The sequence below is a fragment of the Borostomias antarcticus genome (genome assembly GCF_949987555.1).
Source record: "Borostomias antarcticus genome assembly, chromosome: 6".
Taxonomy (NCBI): Eukaryota; Metazoa; Chordata; class Actinopteri; order Stomiiformes; family Stomiidae; genus Borostomias; species Borostomias antarcticus.
This window is the reverse complement of record NC_140239.1, coordinates 21,342,564-21,361,651: the sequence shown is the minus strand read 5'-3', so window position 1 is coordinate 21,361,651 and position 19,088 is coordinate 21,342,564. Positions and strand designations below refer to the sequence as shown.

At 45.8% G+C, this 19,088-nt stretch overlaps 2 protein-coding genes across 2 annotated transcripts; one reads left to right on the top strand and one right to left on the bottom strand.

Moving 5' to 3' along the window:
• The first annotated feature begins 721 nt into the window (after positions 1-721).
• Positions 722-9,476, top strand: ints9 (integrator complex subunit 9). Its single transcript, XM_084439841.1, has 17 exons — positions 722-795; positions 1,026-1,153; positions 1,348-1,408; positions 3,086-3,148; positions 3,296-3,435; positions 3,524-3,610; positions 3,947-4,067; positions 5,600-5,734; positions 6,120-6,231; positions 6,457-6,637; positions 6,880-6,940; positions 7,193-7,364; positions 7,762-7,886; positions 8,045-8,212; positions 8,775-8,873; positions 8,987-9,124; positions 9,273-9,476. The coding sequence occupies exons 1-17, from the start codon at positions 787-789 to the stop codon at positions 9,447-9,449; spliced, it is 1,977 nt and encodes a 658-aa protein (XP_084295967.1). The 5' UTR covers positions 722-786; the 3' UTR covers positions 9,450-9,476.
• A 436-nt stretch (positions 9,477-9,912) lies between these two features.
• glrx5 (glutaredoxin 5 homolog) lies at positions 9,913-12,416 on the bottom strand. The gene is made up of 2 exons (XM_084439250.1): positions 12,053-12,416; positions 9,913-11,441 (listed from the first exon to the last, which is right to left on the bottom strand). Exons 1-2 carry the CDS (start codon positions 12,345-12,347, stop codon positions 11,269-11,271), a joined length of 468 nt encoding a protein of 155 aa, XP_084295376.1. The 5' UTR covers positions 12,348-12,416; the 3' UTR covers positions 9,913-11,268.
• Positions 12,417-19,088: the final 6,672 nt, after the last annotated feature.

Below are 19,088 nucleotides of genomic sequence, written 5' to 3'. Positions count from 1 at the left end.
AGAGCCAATGTACTACTACTTGCCAGAACTCATAAGTGCATTTTCTTTCTAAAACAAGTGACTAAGAGCATAATCTAGTGCTGAAGGCAAAGTGCAAGAATCACAATCTAAAGTACAGTGCAATATAATATAATACAATAAGTGCTTAGGTGGGAGGATTGTTGTAGTACTTCTTGAAGAGATGAGTTTTGAGCCTGCGACGAAAGATGGGCAGCGACTCTGCTGTCCTGACATCAGTGGGCAGCTCATTCCACCACTGCGGGGCCAGGACAGAGACTGTACCCAGGTTTCCCAGAAGCTTCTTTCGTTAAGAGGCTCTTGGGCCATTCATTTAGAGCGTTCTGATTGGTCAACTGGTCTGGGCAAGCTCTCTGATTGGTCAACTGAATGGGCTAAAGAGCCTCTTAAAAAAGAAGCTTCTGGGAAACCTTGCGTGACCGTGTCGATCGACCGCAGGAGCCTCGGAGTGACGGGGCAAACAGTCGCCCTGAGGTAGCAGAGCGTAGCGGACATGTAATCTGATAGTTCTGACAATTTATTGGAGAACACTGTTTTCGTTTTGTCCACAGCTGATTTGTAGTCTTCGTGTTGACTTGACTGGATGAATTCAGCAGCAGTTGACGGTCCATAATGGCGGCAATGCCATGCGAGCGCCCTCTTCAGGCGGGTGCCAAACATTCACCTAAGTGTCCCCTCTTGGCATTCTATACTCTGCCCATACAGAGAATAGAACGGACATGCTGAATATAAACAGTGAAGTTTGCCATAGCTAGCTAAGCTTTCAATATGAAACTGGTGAGTTGAACTAGTACAGTAGTATGATAATTTTCATACCATTAGCTAGGTTACTAGTTTTGGTTGTTACGAACAGAGATCCCTATAAACATAAATAGCTGTAGCTATCAGCTAACGTTAGCTTAGCTATGGGTTAGCTTGCCATAACGTTAGCAGTTACTGATTCCTGTTCATGCTTACTTCTTAGCTAGTAGTAGTATGTGCCTAATTTTATTGCATTCCGTTTTCAGTACTGTCTATCGGGCCACCCCACTTTGCCATGCAATGTTCTCAAGTTTAAATCTACCACCATCATGCTAGACTGTGGGCTGGACACCACATCTGTCCTCAACTTCCTGCCCCTTCCTTTGGTGCACAGGTGAGGGACATTCTGCTGCAAACTCAAACTGCAAAGCAGTATCCGTGATTTATCTATAGCCATTCACACCAGCACAAAACTACATCTGTATCGCCTTAGAGAACTGACAGTTATTACACAGGGTGTCAATATGAAATGCTCAAGATGGCACCAGAAGGTTTTCCCTTTCCAATGTTCTCTCCCCTCTCTCTCAGTTCAAGGCTGTCTAAGCTGCCTGGATGGATCTCCAAGGATGGCACCGTAAACCTGGAGAAGGTACGTAGGAGCTCACAAGGTCAAATACAGAAAGATAGGTTTATGTTTTGAAAACAACTGCGGCCAGCAAGCTATCACATCTGCGCCAGAGGTGGGTGGAGGGGGAGAGAGGGAGAAAGCCATCACTCTATCTGAGCATGAAGTGAGTAGGGAATTTAAAACGGTAAACATGAGGAAGGCGACAGGCCCAGACGGCGTCGCAGGGAGTGTCCTCAAGACACTGACCAACTGGCACCGGTGTTCACAGCAATATTCAACCTGTTGCTGGCCCAGCCAGTCATACCCACTTGCTTCAAAGGGTCCATCATCATCCCCGTACCCAAGATACCAAGACCAAGGGCTGTGTTCTATCCCTACTGCTATACTCCCTGTACACACGACTGCGTAGCCACCTACGATTCCAACTGCATCATCAATTTTGCTGATGACACAGCTGTAGTAGACCTGATCTCCAAGCAACGACGGAAAGGCCTACTTGGAGGAGATAGAAGGAGATGATAGTGGACTATGGGAGGAAGCAGGAGAGGATCTACAACCCCCTTAACATCAATGGAACCCCTGTGGAGAGAGTGGACAACTTCAAGTATGTTGGTGTCCAGATCACCAAGGATCTAACATGGACAAAAAACATGGACACGGTGGTGAGGAAATCAAGGCAGAGGTTGTTCCACCTCTTGCGTCTGAGGAAGTTCCAAGTGTCTCCCCAGATACTCAAGAGTTTCTACACATGCACTATTAAGAGCATCCTGACTGGCAGCATCACCTGGTATGGGAGGAGCACCATGCACCCATACCACCGAAAGGCACTGCAGAGAGTGTTATGGTCAGCAGAATGTATCACGGGTATCATCTACACAAGGATGTGCAGAACTAGGGCCAGTCAGGAAAATTCTGAAGGATTCCAGTCACCCAAGAGTAGGGATGGGTATCAGGAACCGGTATTTTGTGGTACTGCTACGTCATTGGGTCAGTACCGAAATATCAATAAGCTCACGGACAAACGGTGCTGCTATCGGTATTTAACACGTTAGTTTCATAAATCAGCCGACGCAGCTGGCATCCGTTCCCTAATCATGATGAAGCTGCTGGTGATGGGCGATGACGTCGCATTGTTATTGTTTGCCTCTCTCTAATAGGCCACTTGAGGAAGTAGGCATAGTGGCGGACAGGGTAAAACGGTTCTTCTCCAAATCGACCGACGGTGCTAAATGCAATCTACTGTATGTAAAAATGTAGTTGTGTTTAAAGGGGGTAACACCAGCAACCTCATGAAACATAAGTTTCACATTTGGTAAATGTGAAGCAGTGCAGCATGTTTGACTGCTTTAGCGAAGTGGCTAATGCTGACGCTGGTGGCTCCGATAGCAGGCTAAAGATGTAGTTAACACTCGTTATTATAAATAAGTCTGTCTACTTTTAAAATGACCAGCTCAACAAGATCTACTGCCCCCCCCCCCCCACACACACACACATTGTTTCCCTTTATACTTTGATAGATAGATTGATAGATTGGTACTTAATTGATCTCAGAAGGAAATTGAATAGTTACAGCAGCAGTACACAGGGACAGACAAATAATCGCAGTGAGATATACCAACATCCTATAATATGTATATCTGAATAGGGATTAATTACAGCATGTATTCCACAAACTGACTGTGTCTCTTCCTCACTCAGGAGCTGAAGGAGTGTGCAGGCCGTGTGTTTGTGGACTCACAGCCAGAGTTCTGTCTCCCCGAGGTAAAGCGTTTGTTTTCAATCTCCTGCACACTTGGTCTGCACATCTATTCAGGGATACTGAATGATGCATATGATCACAGCATCTCACTGGTCTGGTCATTCTCTCTCTTTTCTCTCTTCATCTTCATCTTATCTCATCTTCCTCAGAAAGAGCTTCTGGACCTGTCCACCATTGACGTCATCTTGATCTCAAACTACCACTGCATGATGGCTCTGCCCTACATCACTGAACACACAGGCTTCACGGGGACAGTGTACGCCACAGAGCCCACTTTCACCATTGGCAGGTGAGGGGAATGACATCACCGTCAAAGGTGCAGTCAGTATCGATGTACCTTGAGAGAGACGTTAACACCTGTATCTTCATCTTGGCAGACTGTTCATGGAGGAGCTGGTGAACTTCATGGAGAGAGTTCCCAAGGCCCAGTCTGCCACCTGTTGGAAGAACAAGGAAATACAAAGGTAGTGTTCCTGCGGGTCTTATATGATCATGTTTTAATTTGATTTCAGACATACGTCTCTATGGGACTGCGAGTATGCTGTGTATATTTGTCTGTAGTTCGGTAGGCTATGTGCGCCTGGGTGTGTGTCTGGGGCAGTAGGTAGCCCAGTGTTCAGAGCATCTGACTAGTCACCGAAAGGTTGTGGTGATTTCCCCTCAGTCATTGTGCCCTTGAGCAAGTCACTTAACCCCAACCCTAGCTCATAATTGTAAGTTGCTTTGTATAAACGCGTTGGCCAAATGACTAAAATGTAAATGTCAGTCTTTTGTGTGTGTGTGTTGGGTTGTGCTTCTAGGTTGCTCCCTGGCCCCCTGAAGGATGCTGTTGAGGTGTCAGCATGGAAACGAAGCTACAGTATGCAAGAGGTCAACTCAGCGCTCAGCAAAGTCCAGCTAGTGGGCTATTCCCAAAAAGTGGTGAGAGTTCCCTCCTACTACATACCTTCCAACTGATACACACACGTACGCATGCGTGCGCACGCACACACACACACACACTGTGACACCACAAGAGGTTAGGTCCTAGTGAAGGCACATTCCCCTCCAGTCGCCATCCCGTGGCTGTGGTCGTGACTATAATTCTGGACCTCGAGGGGTCTTTATTGGCCACCCGTGACAAACACACATGAGTGAAAGGCAACACAGCACACACATCTTTGGTCCCTGCATTTCTCTCATTCAAGCTGTCAGGCCATGTGTGGCCTGACGGTTGTGGATGACGAAACGGTGACATGGCTCCTGGAGGTGTGCCCGGATATATAGCCTGGGTGACCCCCTCACCCAGGGGAGGAGAGGACATCTACACCAAACCTATACGACGAAGAAGATTCAAGCTGTCATCCTCCAGCTGTAGCCAGGAACAGTGGTCTCCCGGCATCTGTGCTCTGTCCAATTCCTGGTCAGGGACTGGACAGACTAAAGGGCATCTGTTCTTCTGCACGCTTTTCGTATTGGGTTATTTGGGAGGAAACCCTTGCAAACACAGAGAGAACATGCAAACTCCTACCTGAGTGATTTTAGAGTTCAGTGTCTTGCTCAAGGACACTTCGGCACAATGCCGGGAGCTGGGATCGAACCTTGGACCTTGCAATTCCCAACCGGCCGCTATACTGCCCTCTAACGCCTCAATTCTACTGAGTCCGGCTGCATGGCGTTCCGAATGCGGTCAGGTTTTGTTCCGTCCACCACATGACTTTATAGCCCACCAGGTGTGTTTCAGGAGCAAGCATTTTGTTTGATATTCTGCCAGGACTTACCCTTTTCTTCTACTAATATTTGATGCGTCCCAGAGGTGGGATCCAAGAGCTGGTTCTGGGACACTTTTGAAACATGCTGCATTGTCCAGAGTGGCTGCGATCAACTCCGGCTGCGGTACAATAATCGGAACGCAACCGGAGTCAGTGGAATTGAGGGGTAAAGGAACTACAGTTTGCTAGAGTGGGGGTGGGGCAGGTTGACAAACCTGATGGACATCAAGCCCTTTGATTGCCTTGTGGAAAACCTACTTCCCATGTGCCCATGAGAGAGAGAGAGGGTGAAAAGTGGGAGAGGAACTTGTTCGTCCTCTCCTAACCTAACCGGTAAAGGCTTGTGTTTTAACTGCAGAAGAGACCTTTTCTTAAGTAAAAGTTTTATTTTCTTTGATCCCTTGGTCTGGTGTGATTGTACAGAATCAGATTTATTCTGGCCAGGTAGGTTTTCACACATACAAGGAATTTGCTTTGGACTGTTGGTGAACAACAATAAAAAGGCAACAACTAGACAAGGTGCAAGGACAAGACAGGACAGCGCAAAATACAATAACGCAAAATGCAATACATCCCAAAATACATCCTAAACACTGCCCATGCCTGAGACCCGGACAACCAACCTCTCATGTTATCACAACACACACACACACACTAGAGATCAACTGATTGATTGGTGAATCGTCTATCTCTGATTTCCAGGAGCTGTTTGGCGCCGTGCAGGTCACGCCACTGAGCTCAGGCTATTTATTGGGCAGCTCAAACTGGATCATCCAATCCCATTATGAGAAAGTATCCTACGTATCTGGCTCTTCCCTCCTCACCACACATCCTCAGGTGAGACTCAGTCAGCTGGGAGCAACATTGGTTACCTATGGGTATATCATGTTTATTGTATTTGCACTGTTCTATAGCTTGAATGTTGTATGTCTTGTACATCCTGTTTGTATATTTTGTGTACTTAATCTAAATTTGTATTAGTCCTTGATCATGCTTTTTTGTTGTCCTTAATGTTGCAATACAACGGTTTCCCCTTGAGGATCAATAGAGTACCTGTCTCTGCTTGCCTACCTGCCTACTTACCTACCGACCTATCATCAAGAAATGTTCTCATGCGGTCTATTCCATATATAGACACACCTTTCTGTCAGATCACATACAGGGGCCCCACAGCACTAGTGTGTGTTATGGTATGACCATCTGAGTGATGTCCCCTTCCCAGCCAATGGACCAGAGCTCCCTGAAGAACAGTGACGTTCTGATCCTGACGGGCCTTACGCAGATGCCAACCGCCAACCCAGACGGCATGCTGGGAGATTTCTGCAGTAACCTGGGTAAGTATAGTGTTCTGGATGTCTGTCCGAGTGTAGTAACTGTCAACAATGGTTTTGCAACGGGTCCGTTAATGCGTTATCCGTTATTTCTATGGAGTCCAGGAAAAGTGAGAGTCTACTGCCTGAAATCTAGAGATGCATACCTCACTAGAATCACTCAAGATTCTCTCTGCACTCTAATCATTCACTTTGTATTATGACCAAACTGCCTGTCTGTGTTTGTAGCCATGACGATTCGTGCCGGGGGAAATGTGCTGGTTCCGTGCTACTCCTCAGGGGTGATCTACGACCTGCTGGAGTGCCTGTACCAGTTCATAGAGAACGCCAACCTGGGCACCACGCCCTTCTACTTCATCTCCCCCGTGGCCAACAGCTCTCTGGAGTTCTCTCAGATCTTTGCTGAGTGGTCAGTACCGGACCTGAGCTTGGGAAGACCCTGCAGGCTTGATTGATTGGATTTTGCTTGTAAAACACTCATAATGAGTGACCATTATATTCAAACAATGTAACAAATAAATCAACACAGACTAACACACAGACAAACTATAAGTTTTCACAGACTTTATTAGCAATTACATCGCCTGCCGGTACAGGGATGTGGTTGATCGATGTTGTAGTTTTCATTGTCTTGTTCTTCTTTTCCCTCAGGCTCTGTCACAATAAGCAGTGTAAAGTCTACCTCCCTGAGCCTCCCTTCCCACATGCTGAGGTAAGAATCAGTCTTAAAGGACTTCCTACTTCCAGGAAATGTGTTTTGATTCAGCTGCAGATATTTCTGAACTCTTGCGGTCCTATTCCTCTAATTCTTGTATCTACAGATATCCCTGAACACACGTGTGGACCTACAGTATTCCTCTAACTCCTATATCAGCAGATATCATCTGAACACTTGCGGTCCTATTCCTCTAACTCCTGTATCTGCAGATATTTCTGAACACTGTATCTGTGTGTGTCCGTTCAGTTGATCCAGACCAACAAGCTGAAGCACTACCCCAGTATCCACGGTGATTTCAGCACTGAGTTCCGCCAGCCGTGCGTGGTGTTCACGGGTCACCCGTCTCTGCGCTTTGGAGACGCCGTCCACTTCATGGAACTGTGGGGCAAGTCCAGTCTCAACACCATCATCTTCACCGGTGAGACTATACCTGTGTATAGCACAGCAAAGGTTTTTGTTTTTTTTGCCATGTGCAACAAGTACAGGTACTTTGGAATTCTTGTCATCGCTTGTCCTTACAGTATCTTATCGGCACTAATCAGTTTCTCATTCCAGTCCTAGGTACGCAGCTAGACCATACATCGTGTTAGGCTGTCATTAAAATTATTGTTGTCTTATCATTTGACCTATCCCAAGGTAAATGTGTGTGTACTAAAGATCTAGTTAAAGTAATGATCTACCTGGGTTCAATTCTTATGGTAGCCAGTGTGGTCACTGATTTTTGCTTCATTATTGTTACTAGACAATGTTTTGACTGTTTCCTGTGAGCCAAACTTCTCCTACTTAGACAAACGTTTGATCTTGGATCTCCCCAGAGCCAGACTTCTCCTACCTAGATGCTCTGGCTCCCTACCAGCCCCTGGCCATGAAGTGTGTCTACTGCCCCATCGACACACGTCTCAACTTCCACCAGGTGGCCAAGCTGCTCAAGGAGGTCCAGGTACAATATCCACGGCACACACCTCGGCTTATTTCGCCTAGATTGGAATGAAATGTTCTGTTGCTTAGGCAGTTTCGAGACGGGTGCAAATGAAACGAGGTTGACGCGCATGCTCTCCACTCTTCTGCCTTCTTCACGTTCTTGACCCCTCCCCCCAGCCCCTCCATGTGGTGTGTCCTGAGCAGTACACCCAGCCCCCCCCAGCCCAGTCCCACCGCTCAGACCTGATGCTGGAGCTGCAGCCCCACCCCATGCCCTACCGCCGCTGCTCCGTCCTGGGGCTGCCCTTCCGACGGCGCTATGAACGCATCCAGCTGCAGCCAGAGGTGACGTACAGACAGGCCTGTGAACAGCAGGATGGTACTGGTTGCCAAGAGTTTTAAAACGTTTTCCTTTTATTTCACCAGGTTAGAAAGATATGAGAGGAAAAGAAACCCATTGAGACAGTCTTTTTTACAAGGGTGACCTGGCCAAGAAGGCAGCCATCAATCAATAAAACAGAGTAAAACATAGTTATAGCAAAGACAGATACACAACAATACATCAGTGATAGCAAATCCAGCCTATAAAAACATTTACACTCCTCAACAACAGAGTTGTTTTAGCTTTAAGCTGCAGCCACCTAGTGGATCCTGTCTGATAACTGGTATCAGTAAAAGAGAGCAGGCTATTGAGGTAGAGGGGGAGTTTACCGATGAGGGCTTTGTAAACAAATACAACAAATACTGCTGCTGGATTCAATGCATAAAACAAGAAACTAAACAAATAGTGACGTATACAGTGGGAGGGTGGTCCAGTGGTCACAATGAGGGTTCCTATATGTCATTTACAAATCATTCCACTGCCTCTGAGGTGATAAGTAAAAGTTCAAGTTTTTTTCCTTCACAGTTGGCCAAGTCCCTGGTGCCCTCTGAGATCAAACCTGGCATCTCGGTGGCGACCGTGTCTGCAGTCCTGCAGTCCAAGGACAACAAGCACACGCTACAGGTGAGTGAGTGTCAGCTAATTTTGTGTGTGAGTGTGAAATAGTTCAGACAGAGAATCTATGAGGTGTGTGTACACAACTGACCCATCTATTGTTGATGGCTATCCATTTCCAGTCAGTGCCCAAACCCCCTCCGCTGCCCCCCAGTAAGAAGAGGAAGCGGCTGGCTGAGGAGACCCCCGAGGCCCTGGCCCCCAAGCCCCTGCTGAGTGGCGCTGTGCCCCTAGACGCCTTCTTATCCACACTCCAGAAGGTGACTCCCATCAGCACATGGTCCTTCCGTGTCTTCGGAGTGCATTTTTATCTGAATCCCCTCCCTCTTCTTTCTACCCTTACCTCCCATGCAGTGTATTAGATTGCCATAATAAAATCATGTTGTAACGTTAACCCCCCCCTGACAGCATGGCATCACAGAGGTGAAGGTGGAGGAGACAGCCGACGGCCACATCCTGCACCTGCAGGCGGAGGACACCCTGATCCAGCTGGAAGAGGACGGGACACACATTGTTTGCGACAACAACGAGGCACTCCGCACCACTCTGCGAGACCTGGTGCTGCGCTTTCTTCAGAAACTCTGACTTCAACAATACCTGCCCACAGACCACAACCTTACTTACCCCTTGACCCGTGTCTTACAATGAACTGCCATTTGTTTTTGTGTGTTCTTTTGTAATAAAACTACATTTTGGAAGGGTAAAAAGTTATTTAAAAAGAAAAAAGCCACAATGATACACTATAGGCTACATACATCTGAATGTATGTTTGAATGATCTAGTTAATGGATTATCTTGCCAGAATTTTAGTTGGGGTTGGGTGTAGCCAGTAAAATAGATGGACATTTGTCTAATCAAGAGACAGTCTAACAGCTGGTGCCATTTGAAGAGGGCAGAATACCACATGAAGCTATCAAAAAAAAAGTTTAACACAAGACATAAGCACCATTAAAAAGCTTCTTAACATGCCAATTTAACGTACTAACATCGGTCATTATCAATTGGACCCATAGGGGGAAAAAATCCAGAACAATTCTGTAATTTGTGTCGCAAAATATTTAATTGAGAAACAGTTTACATGCAGCTAAAATACATTTAATAATATATATTTAAATGTACAATTACTTAAATATACAGTGTACTACATGAGTGCTGCTTGGATAACACAAATGTATGCAGAACATGGACATTGTAGCAAATTGGTGATTACCATTGATTAGTTTGAACAGTGTAACCTATCTTGTCTTTGACATGTACATAAATGCACAGAACAAAAAGCAAGCTCTCCTTTACAATGCATTCACTCATTGACGTAAACTAGATCACTGATCATCTTCAAGAAGAAACACTTTGGAGGAGGGAGGCAAGTGAGTTGTTGCGTTTGAGCTGGACTAGAGGTGAAAAGGTAGTGTGCTGGTTAAGAATTCAGAAAGGTCACAGCAGATTCATGTGGCAGTGCATCTGGAGGGACTGGTGTCACATCTCTGTCACCTGAGGGCAGTTTGGTCTTCAGCGGGTCACATGGCATGCCATTGTCATACAGGGGGGTTTAAGAGGGAGGGGGGGTCAATGCAGTGCAGCTGTGGCAGGGGAGAAGGTGAGGTCGAGGGGTTGACAAGGCAAGAAGTGTCTGGTCTATCTAACTTGCATCACAGTGTTAGGCTAGCGTTCACGAGCTATAGTAAGTCAAATGAAACAAGCTAGTGTAGTAGACAGATCGTAGAAGTGTTGACAGTTATGAGATTTTGTTGATTTGAGTCAGTTTAGCTATAATCATTGCAACTACTGTAGCTAGCCACACCAGAGGATTGACAGGAGCTGCGAGATCGCAACATTGGATGATCGCGTCAGAGTTGAAAATGTGTGTTTACTGTGTGGGACTAATGAGGCCATCAATAGTAGAGAGGGGACACGGTTGAAGGGACAGGGTGTGCTGCAAAGCACATTAGCGGTATTGAGATTGTGTACTTTTTCAGATTTGGGAAGATGAAGGTTTCATTATAAAACTATGTATGGGAAACATTGGGGGCATTGAGCCAGCATCTCTTGTTCTGCCTGAATCTCAAATAATCAATCCTGTCCCTCCCCTTCCACTATCCCCTAGGCACTGGTGTAGATAGATGTGACAGAACTGGGTAGGTGCCAAGCAACATGGGAGTAGTTTTCTGCTACCTTAGAAATCAAGCTTGTAAACCTGGAAATTGTCATTAAGGAAAATATCCTATACTCAATAACACCACTTGAGGTGGTATTTTCACCACATCGCTTGCCTCCACCAATCAAATTCTCTCAGATCTACCTAAGTGACTTAACGGGTCAGGGTCAGTGTCCTAGTGGGGTCGATTTGTAACTGGTTGTAGAGTCAACCTCGAGCTTCGTATCCCGACAGTGGCAGCAGCATTCTCTATTTAGCCTCCTTCTCAGCACCTGTCAGGGCGGAGCAGATGCCCAGCTTCTGAAGCTCGGCGATCAGGTCGCCGTTCTGATGCATCTGCAGCAGGATGTCACAGCCACCCACAAACTCCCCCTTGAAGTACACCTGAGGGATGGTGGGCCAGTTGGAAAAGGCCTTCACTCCTGTGGGAGACGTAATTAGGTTTACTTAAGACTTTACCTAATGTTAGGCAAGTACTTCCATTACATATAATGTCATTGCTTCAGTAGACTTTCATTTATGTAGCTTGGCCGGTGTGACACAATTTTGGCACTGGTGTACATGTTACCCAAAACATCCAGTGACGCAAGCAGGCTAACCATTTCCTTGTGCCAACATTGTATAGACAATGGAAGGTTTTTAGCAGGGGAATAACATTACAACTAGAATACTGTTGGATTGTAGCTAGCAAGCCTACAGTGAACTGGCCTGCTGGTTGACATGAACCACGCCCGTCTTGCCTGCTGTAGAATAGTGATAAACCTTGGTAGAACCTCCTTATAGTTAGAAAAGCTAGCTAGCCAGCTTAAGTTAGCTAGACATAACGTTACTGTAGCTGCATTGCAGTTATACTGCATGGGCATTGCTAGACAGAATGTTTGCTAAGGAGCAAAAAACAATATTATGAAAGGTGCCCCAAAAGGGCATTTTGGAGTGTGATGTTTAGCCAGCATGAATCCATCCATCAATCCATAATACAAGTAAATGGGAAGTAGCAACAAAAAGCAGAACAGTCATATTCCCTGATACTGACCTTCTCTCAAATCTTGATCTTCCAACACGTTATAAGCAGCGTAGTCATCCACACCATGCATCCGGAGGATCTGAACCACTGCGTTGCTGAAGCCACACATGGGCTGTGCGGGCGTCCCTTTCATAAACACCACAACTTTGTCCTTCTTCACCATGTCACCAAGGTCCTTCTGTAGGTCCACCGTACTCATGAGCCGGGCTGAGACGAACGACGTGTGTCCGTCGGCTTGCCTCGGGACATACACAGACGAACTCGCCCGCAGACACCGGACAGTTGACCTAATGAAGTTGTTCATGGTCTTCGGTAGACGTTAAAGGACGTTAAACCTGAAGCAGTTGAGATTCAACACAGATGTCCGCACAACTCTCTCCAGATGGAAGGAACGAGAAGAGAACGCTCATTGGACAATCTGAAGTCCTGTTCAGGTGCTATTGGTCCAACTGTACTGTGCGTAAATCACTTTGCTTATGCAAGTTGTTGAAATTAGAAAAAAAATACATAAATATTTTTTTCTACAATCAATTAATCATGATTTTAAAGTAATTATATCACCATACAGTATAAATAATACACAATTATAAAGGAAATAAAAAGGATGACTTCCCCGCTAGAATGACATCCGGTTGTCCGTCGTGTTGTTCCGGTGTGAGATGTCAGCAAGACAAAAACAAGAGTGCTTATCGCTTGTTCGTAAGTTTTTTTGTACAAGATAATTCTCAGTTATTGTGCATGGAATGCAATTTACACTGATATTTATGATAGTGTCTGAATTTAGACTGGATATGGGGTTGCCAGTGAGCCAGCCTCACCGCCCCGTCACCCAGGATTAATCTTTATTGCAACCTTGTGATGCAGCCCCATGTAAGGAAAGTTGCCTGTGGCTCAACAAGGTTGCATAGAGCAGAATCAGAGAAGCTAAGGCGTGACTCCTGGAGGATCAGGAGTACTACGTGCGATGTTCTTTGGACAAACACCCTGCTTTCCACGGCGGTGACGGTCCTTTTCTGTAATCATCACCTTTCTTGAAGCAGGCAGAGAAAGTATTGCGCTGTGGCCAGTTATTGATTGGCAGGAAGAGCTGTCCCTGACCAACATTTCAGGCCTCCACATTTCTGTCTTACTGTCTTTGCCTCCGCTCCTTTAAGCGGGATATCTTATGTGGCCACAGTTGAATTAATATAATTTAATGTGCATTTTATGTTTCTTTTCCAGAAGCACATCAGTCTTCACCTGACCAGATTCTGCCGATCCCCTGACACATTGACCGGGTCTTCACCTCTCCAGATTCTGCTGACCATATGGCTAGTGTTGTGTACACATTTTCTGCAAATAGTTTTGTAAATTTTGCTGGGTAAAAAAATAAAGTTGTTCTGTCACAAATTGAGAGATTTTGTTAATTAACTAATCTAATATATGTTTTGATTAATCTGTTCTTGACCTACAGAGAGTAGCCTGTAAAGATGGAGGGTATTTGTGTGGATGAAAGGTGTGGTGTTGTCAGGCTAGGAGCCCTAGCGTGTTGAGGCAAGATACTCTGCATGCTCCACTGTTTCACAATCTGATTTGCACTTCCATGTCAGTTTACTGCAGTCGTCATCAGTCCTACTAGTTTGACACAGGCTCTTGGGATAAATGGATGGGCTATGGTTGACTGAGTTTCAGTAATAGGTTACAGACTGTTGCCCTTTTTTGAAGCATCTGAACAACATATGGCAAGACACCAGAATTGCTTGTTTGGACAGGAAGAATCAGGACAGATACGCGATCGACGAACAAATGGACTTCAGGGTAAATGCATCAACCAGGAAATTGTGTATGCATGGCATTGAAGTTGGCATTAGCTTTTTGGTTTTATTTTAAAGCAGGCTATTGCAGCTACAGGGAAACAAACTGTCTTATTTTCTGATTTGTTTAGATTTTACCAAGAAATTATTTATGCATAGCATTGAATTTGTCTTATGATTGGCTTTATGATTCATGACTGGCTTTATTAGGCTTTAAGAAGCCTACTGCTAAAGGGAGACAACCTCTTATTTTCTGGTTGTGTTTAGATAGTCTTGCTTTCTTTTTCTTTTCCTCCCATCTCTTCTAGTCTCCATGCCCTGTCAACGGTCTTTGGCTTGGTGAGATCTCATTGCACAACCACTGTGGAGCCCAGTATTCAAACACTCTGACGTTGGAAAAAAGAGTGCACCTTGACAAGTGTAGGCTACTGTTTAGGTAGAATCAAAATACAGATTTCTTCAGTCTGGAAACCCCAGTGATAATGCGTTCTGAAAGGGAACAGATTTGCACGATACCTCTCTACAGCTCAGACACTGCTGCTATCGCATGTTCAGAACAGCCATTTGACAGCATACATATGTCATTGAGTCAGTGACTTTGCAAATACTGAGGGGCACTTGATTTATCTTACCGGGTGCAACTAAACCAGTGGGCCAGTCCCATAAATGCCAACTGTGAGTCAAATCAAATGCACCTCAGTTGCTTGCAAGTAATTCTGTAATGTGATTGACCCATGTCTGCAGAGAGTGTGTGTTGAGTTAGTGATACTGATATGGGTGAACTATCACTGTTCTCTGTCAGGTGAGAGGGAGGCTGTCCAGACGAGAACCTTCACCAGGTGGATAAATGTACACTTGGAACGGGTAAGGAGTGTTCTGAGAGCTTCTCATAAGTGAGGTCTATTTTCGTGTCATGCTTTTACATTGAGCAGTCACTGACATTGGATGACTGAAAAAAGTAGAGTACAGTTAAACAAAAAAAATGCATGTGTGAAGTGAATTCAGATGCAGATGTCTTCTCCAGAGTGACCTTCCGATGGAGGTTGTGGACCTGTTCACAGACATCCAAGATGGTAGAATTCTCATGGCACTTCTGGAAGAACTATCTGGATGCAAATTGGTAAGAGAGAACCCAACAGAGGCTGTTGAATAATTTTTTACAGCTCACTTTTTCAGCCCTTGGGTGAATGTTTTTTTTTGCTTCCCTCTGGAATATGTAGTGGTAGGACCTATGTGCATCCCCCCATTGCTCTCTGTAAAGCGCATTGTGTTGCCTCTGTGTATGAAATATATATACTATACAAATAAAGTTTGACTTCACTTGATATTCATACAGTAGGCATTATGAGAGTATAGAATAAGAAGGTGTCAATGATAATGTATCAAAATCTATAATTTAAAGGCATATGTCACAACTCTTATCCGTTAGACCTGCTTATTATTAAGTGTTTTGAAGGACTAGTGTTTCCCTCCAGCTCTACAGATTCAGACCATCGTCACACCGCATCTTCAGACTCAACAACATAGCCAAGGCGTTGGCTTTCCTCGATGACAGACATGTGAGTCATTCAGCAGGGCACGGTCAACTGCCTTTTTGGCTGCGAATCCTATGATTGTGTGTTTTCAGTTGGTTCTCTATCTCCCCACAGGTGAATCTCCTTAGTATTGATGCCTCCAGTATTGCTGATGGCGTTCCCACTGCTGTCCTGAGCTTGATCTGGAATATCATCCTGTTTTTTCAAGTAGAGAATTTCCCACTCTCTCTTTCTCTTTTTCCCCTCTCTCTCTGCTTTCTCTTTATGTCTCTCTCTCATACAGAGACCCACACACACTTGCCTTCCTTATTAGTCAAGCCACCCTGTTATTTACAGTAGATCATGTCTTCCATCTCAGATAAAGGAGATCACGGCGGGCATCCAGAAACGCCTCTCCTCCAGCCTCTCGTCGTTATCCGTCAGCAGCCACCCCTCGACCTGTGACCTTTCACCTATCCCCTGTGACCTCTCCCACTCCAGCACGCTACCGTCCAAGGGCAGGAGGGCTGTCAGCACCTCAAAGTATCATGGGAAAGCCATCAATACACTTCTGCACTGGGTGCAAAGATGTACATCGAAGTAAGTTATGAGAGACCGAGGATGAGAGAGAGAGTGGGGGAAGAGAGGGAGAGAGAGGGGGTGTTATCAGTGTATGGTCTGTTCATCTCTTGGTTTTCTTTTAGGTTTGGGGTGGAGGTGTGTGATTTTGGGAAGAGCTGGACTAGTGGTCTGGCCTTCCTGGCCCTAATCAAGTTCATAGACCCTGGCTTGGTGGACCTGAGGGAGAGCCTGTCCAGAGAACCCAGAACCAACATAGAGGAGGCCTTCAGGGTAGCACAGCACAATCTGGGGATCCCTGCAATACTGGAGCCAGACGGTAGCATAACTGTTTCCCCAAATGGACACATATAGGCTGTTGGGAGACCAGCTTGTAAACATCATCATAACATTGTCAACAAAGAGTGATCGATTTTAATCGCTGTTTGTACTGAGTACGGTGTCCTGTGTTGTCATAGATGTAGTACACTGTGCACCAGATGAGAAGTGCATCATAACCTATGTGTCCCAGTTCCTAGAAAATCACCCAGGTCTGGATGAGGTGAGGACTAGCCACATACTGTTCTGTAGGTTTCTCGATGGTACAAGTTCAGTGTTCTTGCTTTTAAAGTAAAATACTATAATCTTCTACTTCCTTTACAGGACAATTGCCCTGATTTCGAAACAAGAATAGGCATGTTGACAGAGAGTGCTGTTCAACCAACACCCAAGACCCTTCAGCTCACCCCAGTAGAGTCAGATAGCTCTGGGCACACCTCTCTCTCTCAGCCAGAAGTCCAGACCTTGCCTATAGGCCAGGAGAAGACCAAAGAGCAGCTGTTATGGATAAAATGGACCAATGGTCCTTCAGCTGAGTTTAAACCACCCCCCTCTCTCCTGCCTGAACTGACTTCTTCTTCATCCAAAATCCATCCCAGTGTCCTTTCCACACAGACGCCCATAGGTTCTACTGGTGTGAGTTGGAGCAGTGCCACTACAGAGACTAACAAAGATAGTACTGACTCCAACAGCCCACTGGACTTGATGGAGGAGACTGCCAAGGAGCAAGTCTACAGCGAGCTGTGTGCGGACGAGGGAAACTTCTCGCAGAGTTCCGAGGAGGAAGGAGTGTACACGCTGTCGTTCATGCTGGACTCGGATGAGGAGGACGCCTACAGCTACATCATGGACCTAAATAAGGAGGCGACTGATTGGTCGGTGCCGTCTGACCATCTCTACAGTGAAACCCTAATTCCAAGACTGGATCAAACGGCGGGAGACGCGGAGTCAGTCACCCAGTTTGGGATGGACTTGGGTTTATCAAAGATTGAGATGGACGGTGAACCTAAATGGGACTCACAGCGACATAGTGAGGGGCCGGCCATCCAGAGGCATGGTGCTGTCCGTAAGAGAACTGAGGAAGAAGCCAAGCCCAAAGAGCAGAAGAGCTCAGGACTGGATCCTAGAACACAAAAGGTGGAGCTTGGAGAGGACCACGGCGACCAGCAGAAAATACAGCCAATAGAGGAGCAGAAGAGAGATGAGGTCACGACAGAGGAAGAGGGAGCAGGGTCAGAGGTCAAGGTGAGGTGGACTGAGAGGAGGATGGAGGGAGAGGGAAGTGGAGAGGAGGAAGAGGAGGATCGAGTTGTGAGTGCTGAGGAATTGAAAGACGACGAAGAAAGAGAGAAGCACATCGAGGAGGAGGAGAGAGAGGAGCACAATGTCATACAAGCACATTTTGATGAGGAGGAGGAGAAGAAGAGAGAGGTGGAGGAAGAGGATGTGAGAGAAGACTTGGAGGAGGATGAGATCTTTAGAGAGGGGGAGGTGCCTATGAAAGAGGTTAGAGAGATGGTGGAGGTTAAGGAGAGGTTTGGCGGAGGAGGCGTAACCACCACTGAGGAAGAAGTGAGAGCAGATGAGTCTGAAAGGGGAGTGGAAGAAGACAGAGAAGTAAATGGAACAGAGGAAGAGGCGGCAGAGAAAGAGGGCCATGGCCTTTTAAATGAAGAGGAAGAGGAGGCCATGAAGGGGGAGGAGACATCAGAGAGAAGACATCTTAGCGAGATGACACGGGAGGAGAACACTCAGAATAGGGACATAGATCTCCAACAACAGTACTATTACTTTGGGATGTCTACTGGCATTGACAGTTGCCAGAAAAAATCGGGGTATGTTTATTCTTTCAGTCACTCAAGTCGCATACCACAGCATACCAAGTCAATTCACTTTAGGTCTGTATGTTCCAACTTGTGTTTTTCTGTTGTTGTTTTACAGGGAGAGTGTATATTCTGAGGTCGTGGCTCCCTCTAGTGGTGAGATGGTGTCAGAGCTGCAAGTGCTGTTCATCCTGTGGGTCTTGCTCTACTGCTTCTTCCTCTTAGCGCAGCTGAACCTTTGTGGTCTCTTCTAAAGCCACCTCAGGCTCCAGTAGCAGATCTTTACACTCTCACAGAACTGTACATATCAACTCAAATTATGAGAGCACCTGTGTGTCATTGGGAAGAGTGCTCATGAGAAAATGCAATTATGTTCTGGACTTTTCTTTTCAAATATGGTTTAGACAAAGCAGTATGTTTAGTTTAAGTGGGAGTAGCCATAAGGTGGCAGCATAAGGCCAGCTTGACAGATTGCAGAGTATTTTGCTTTATTTAAACTTTGCTTGCTGCTACAAGCATTAATTATCAGGCAGTTGGCATGTATGTTAACACTACAGGTTCACACTAGTGGTTTTTAATGAGCATCTTCACACTTTTCCACTTCACAGATCATCACAATGTCACATTCTATTATATGATGCGCACAAACATGTTTATATCGAAGACCATGTTTCATGAATATCGTGTTCAATTTATTCATTATGTGCTTTATGCCACATTGTTTCATTATGAAAACTAACAGAATATGCAGTGTACTGAAAAACTATAACAGTACAGCTGAACAAGGTCAAATGTTACAAAAGAAATTTACAAAATCCAAGTGTGTGTGTGTGCGCGCCAGCCTGCCTGCGTGCGTGCATGTGTGTGTGTGTGTGTACACAAACCGCAGTAATGAGTCCCCTCGGTCCACACCACACAGTCCTGGCCTTCTGAAAACCTGAGAGGTTGTTTGTCTGGAGTTCGGACTGCAGGTCGACGACACCCACCAGCAGAGATCAATACGCTTTCAACACCAACG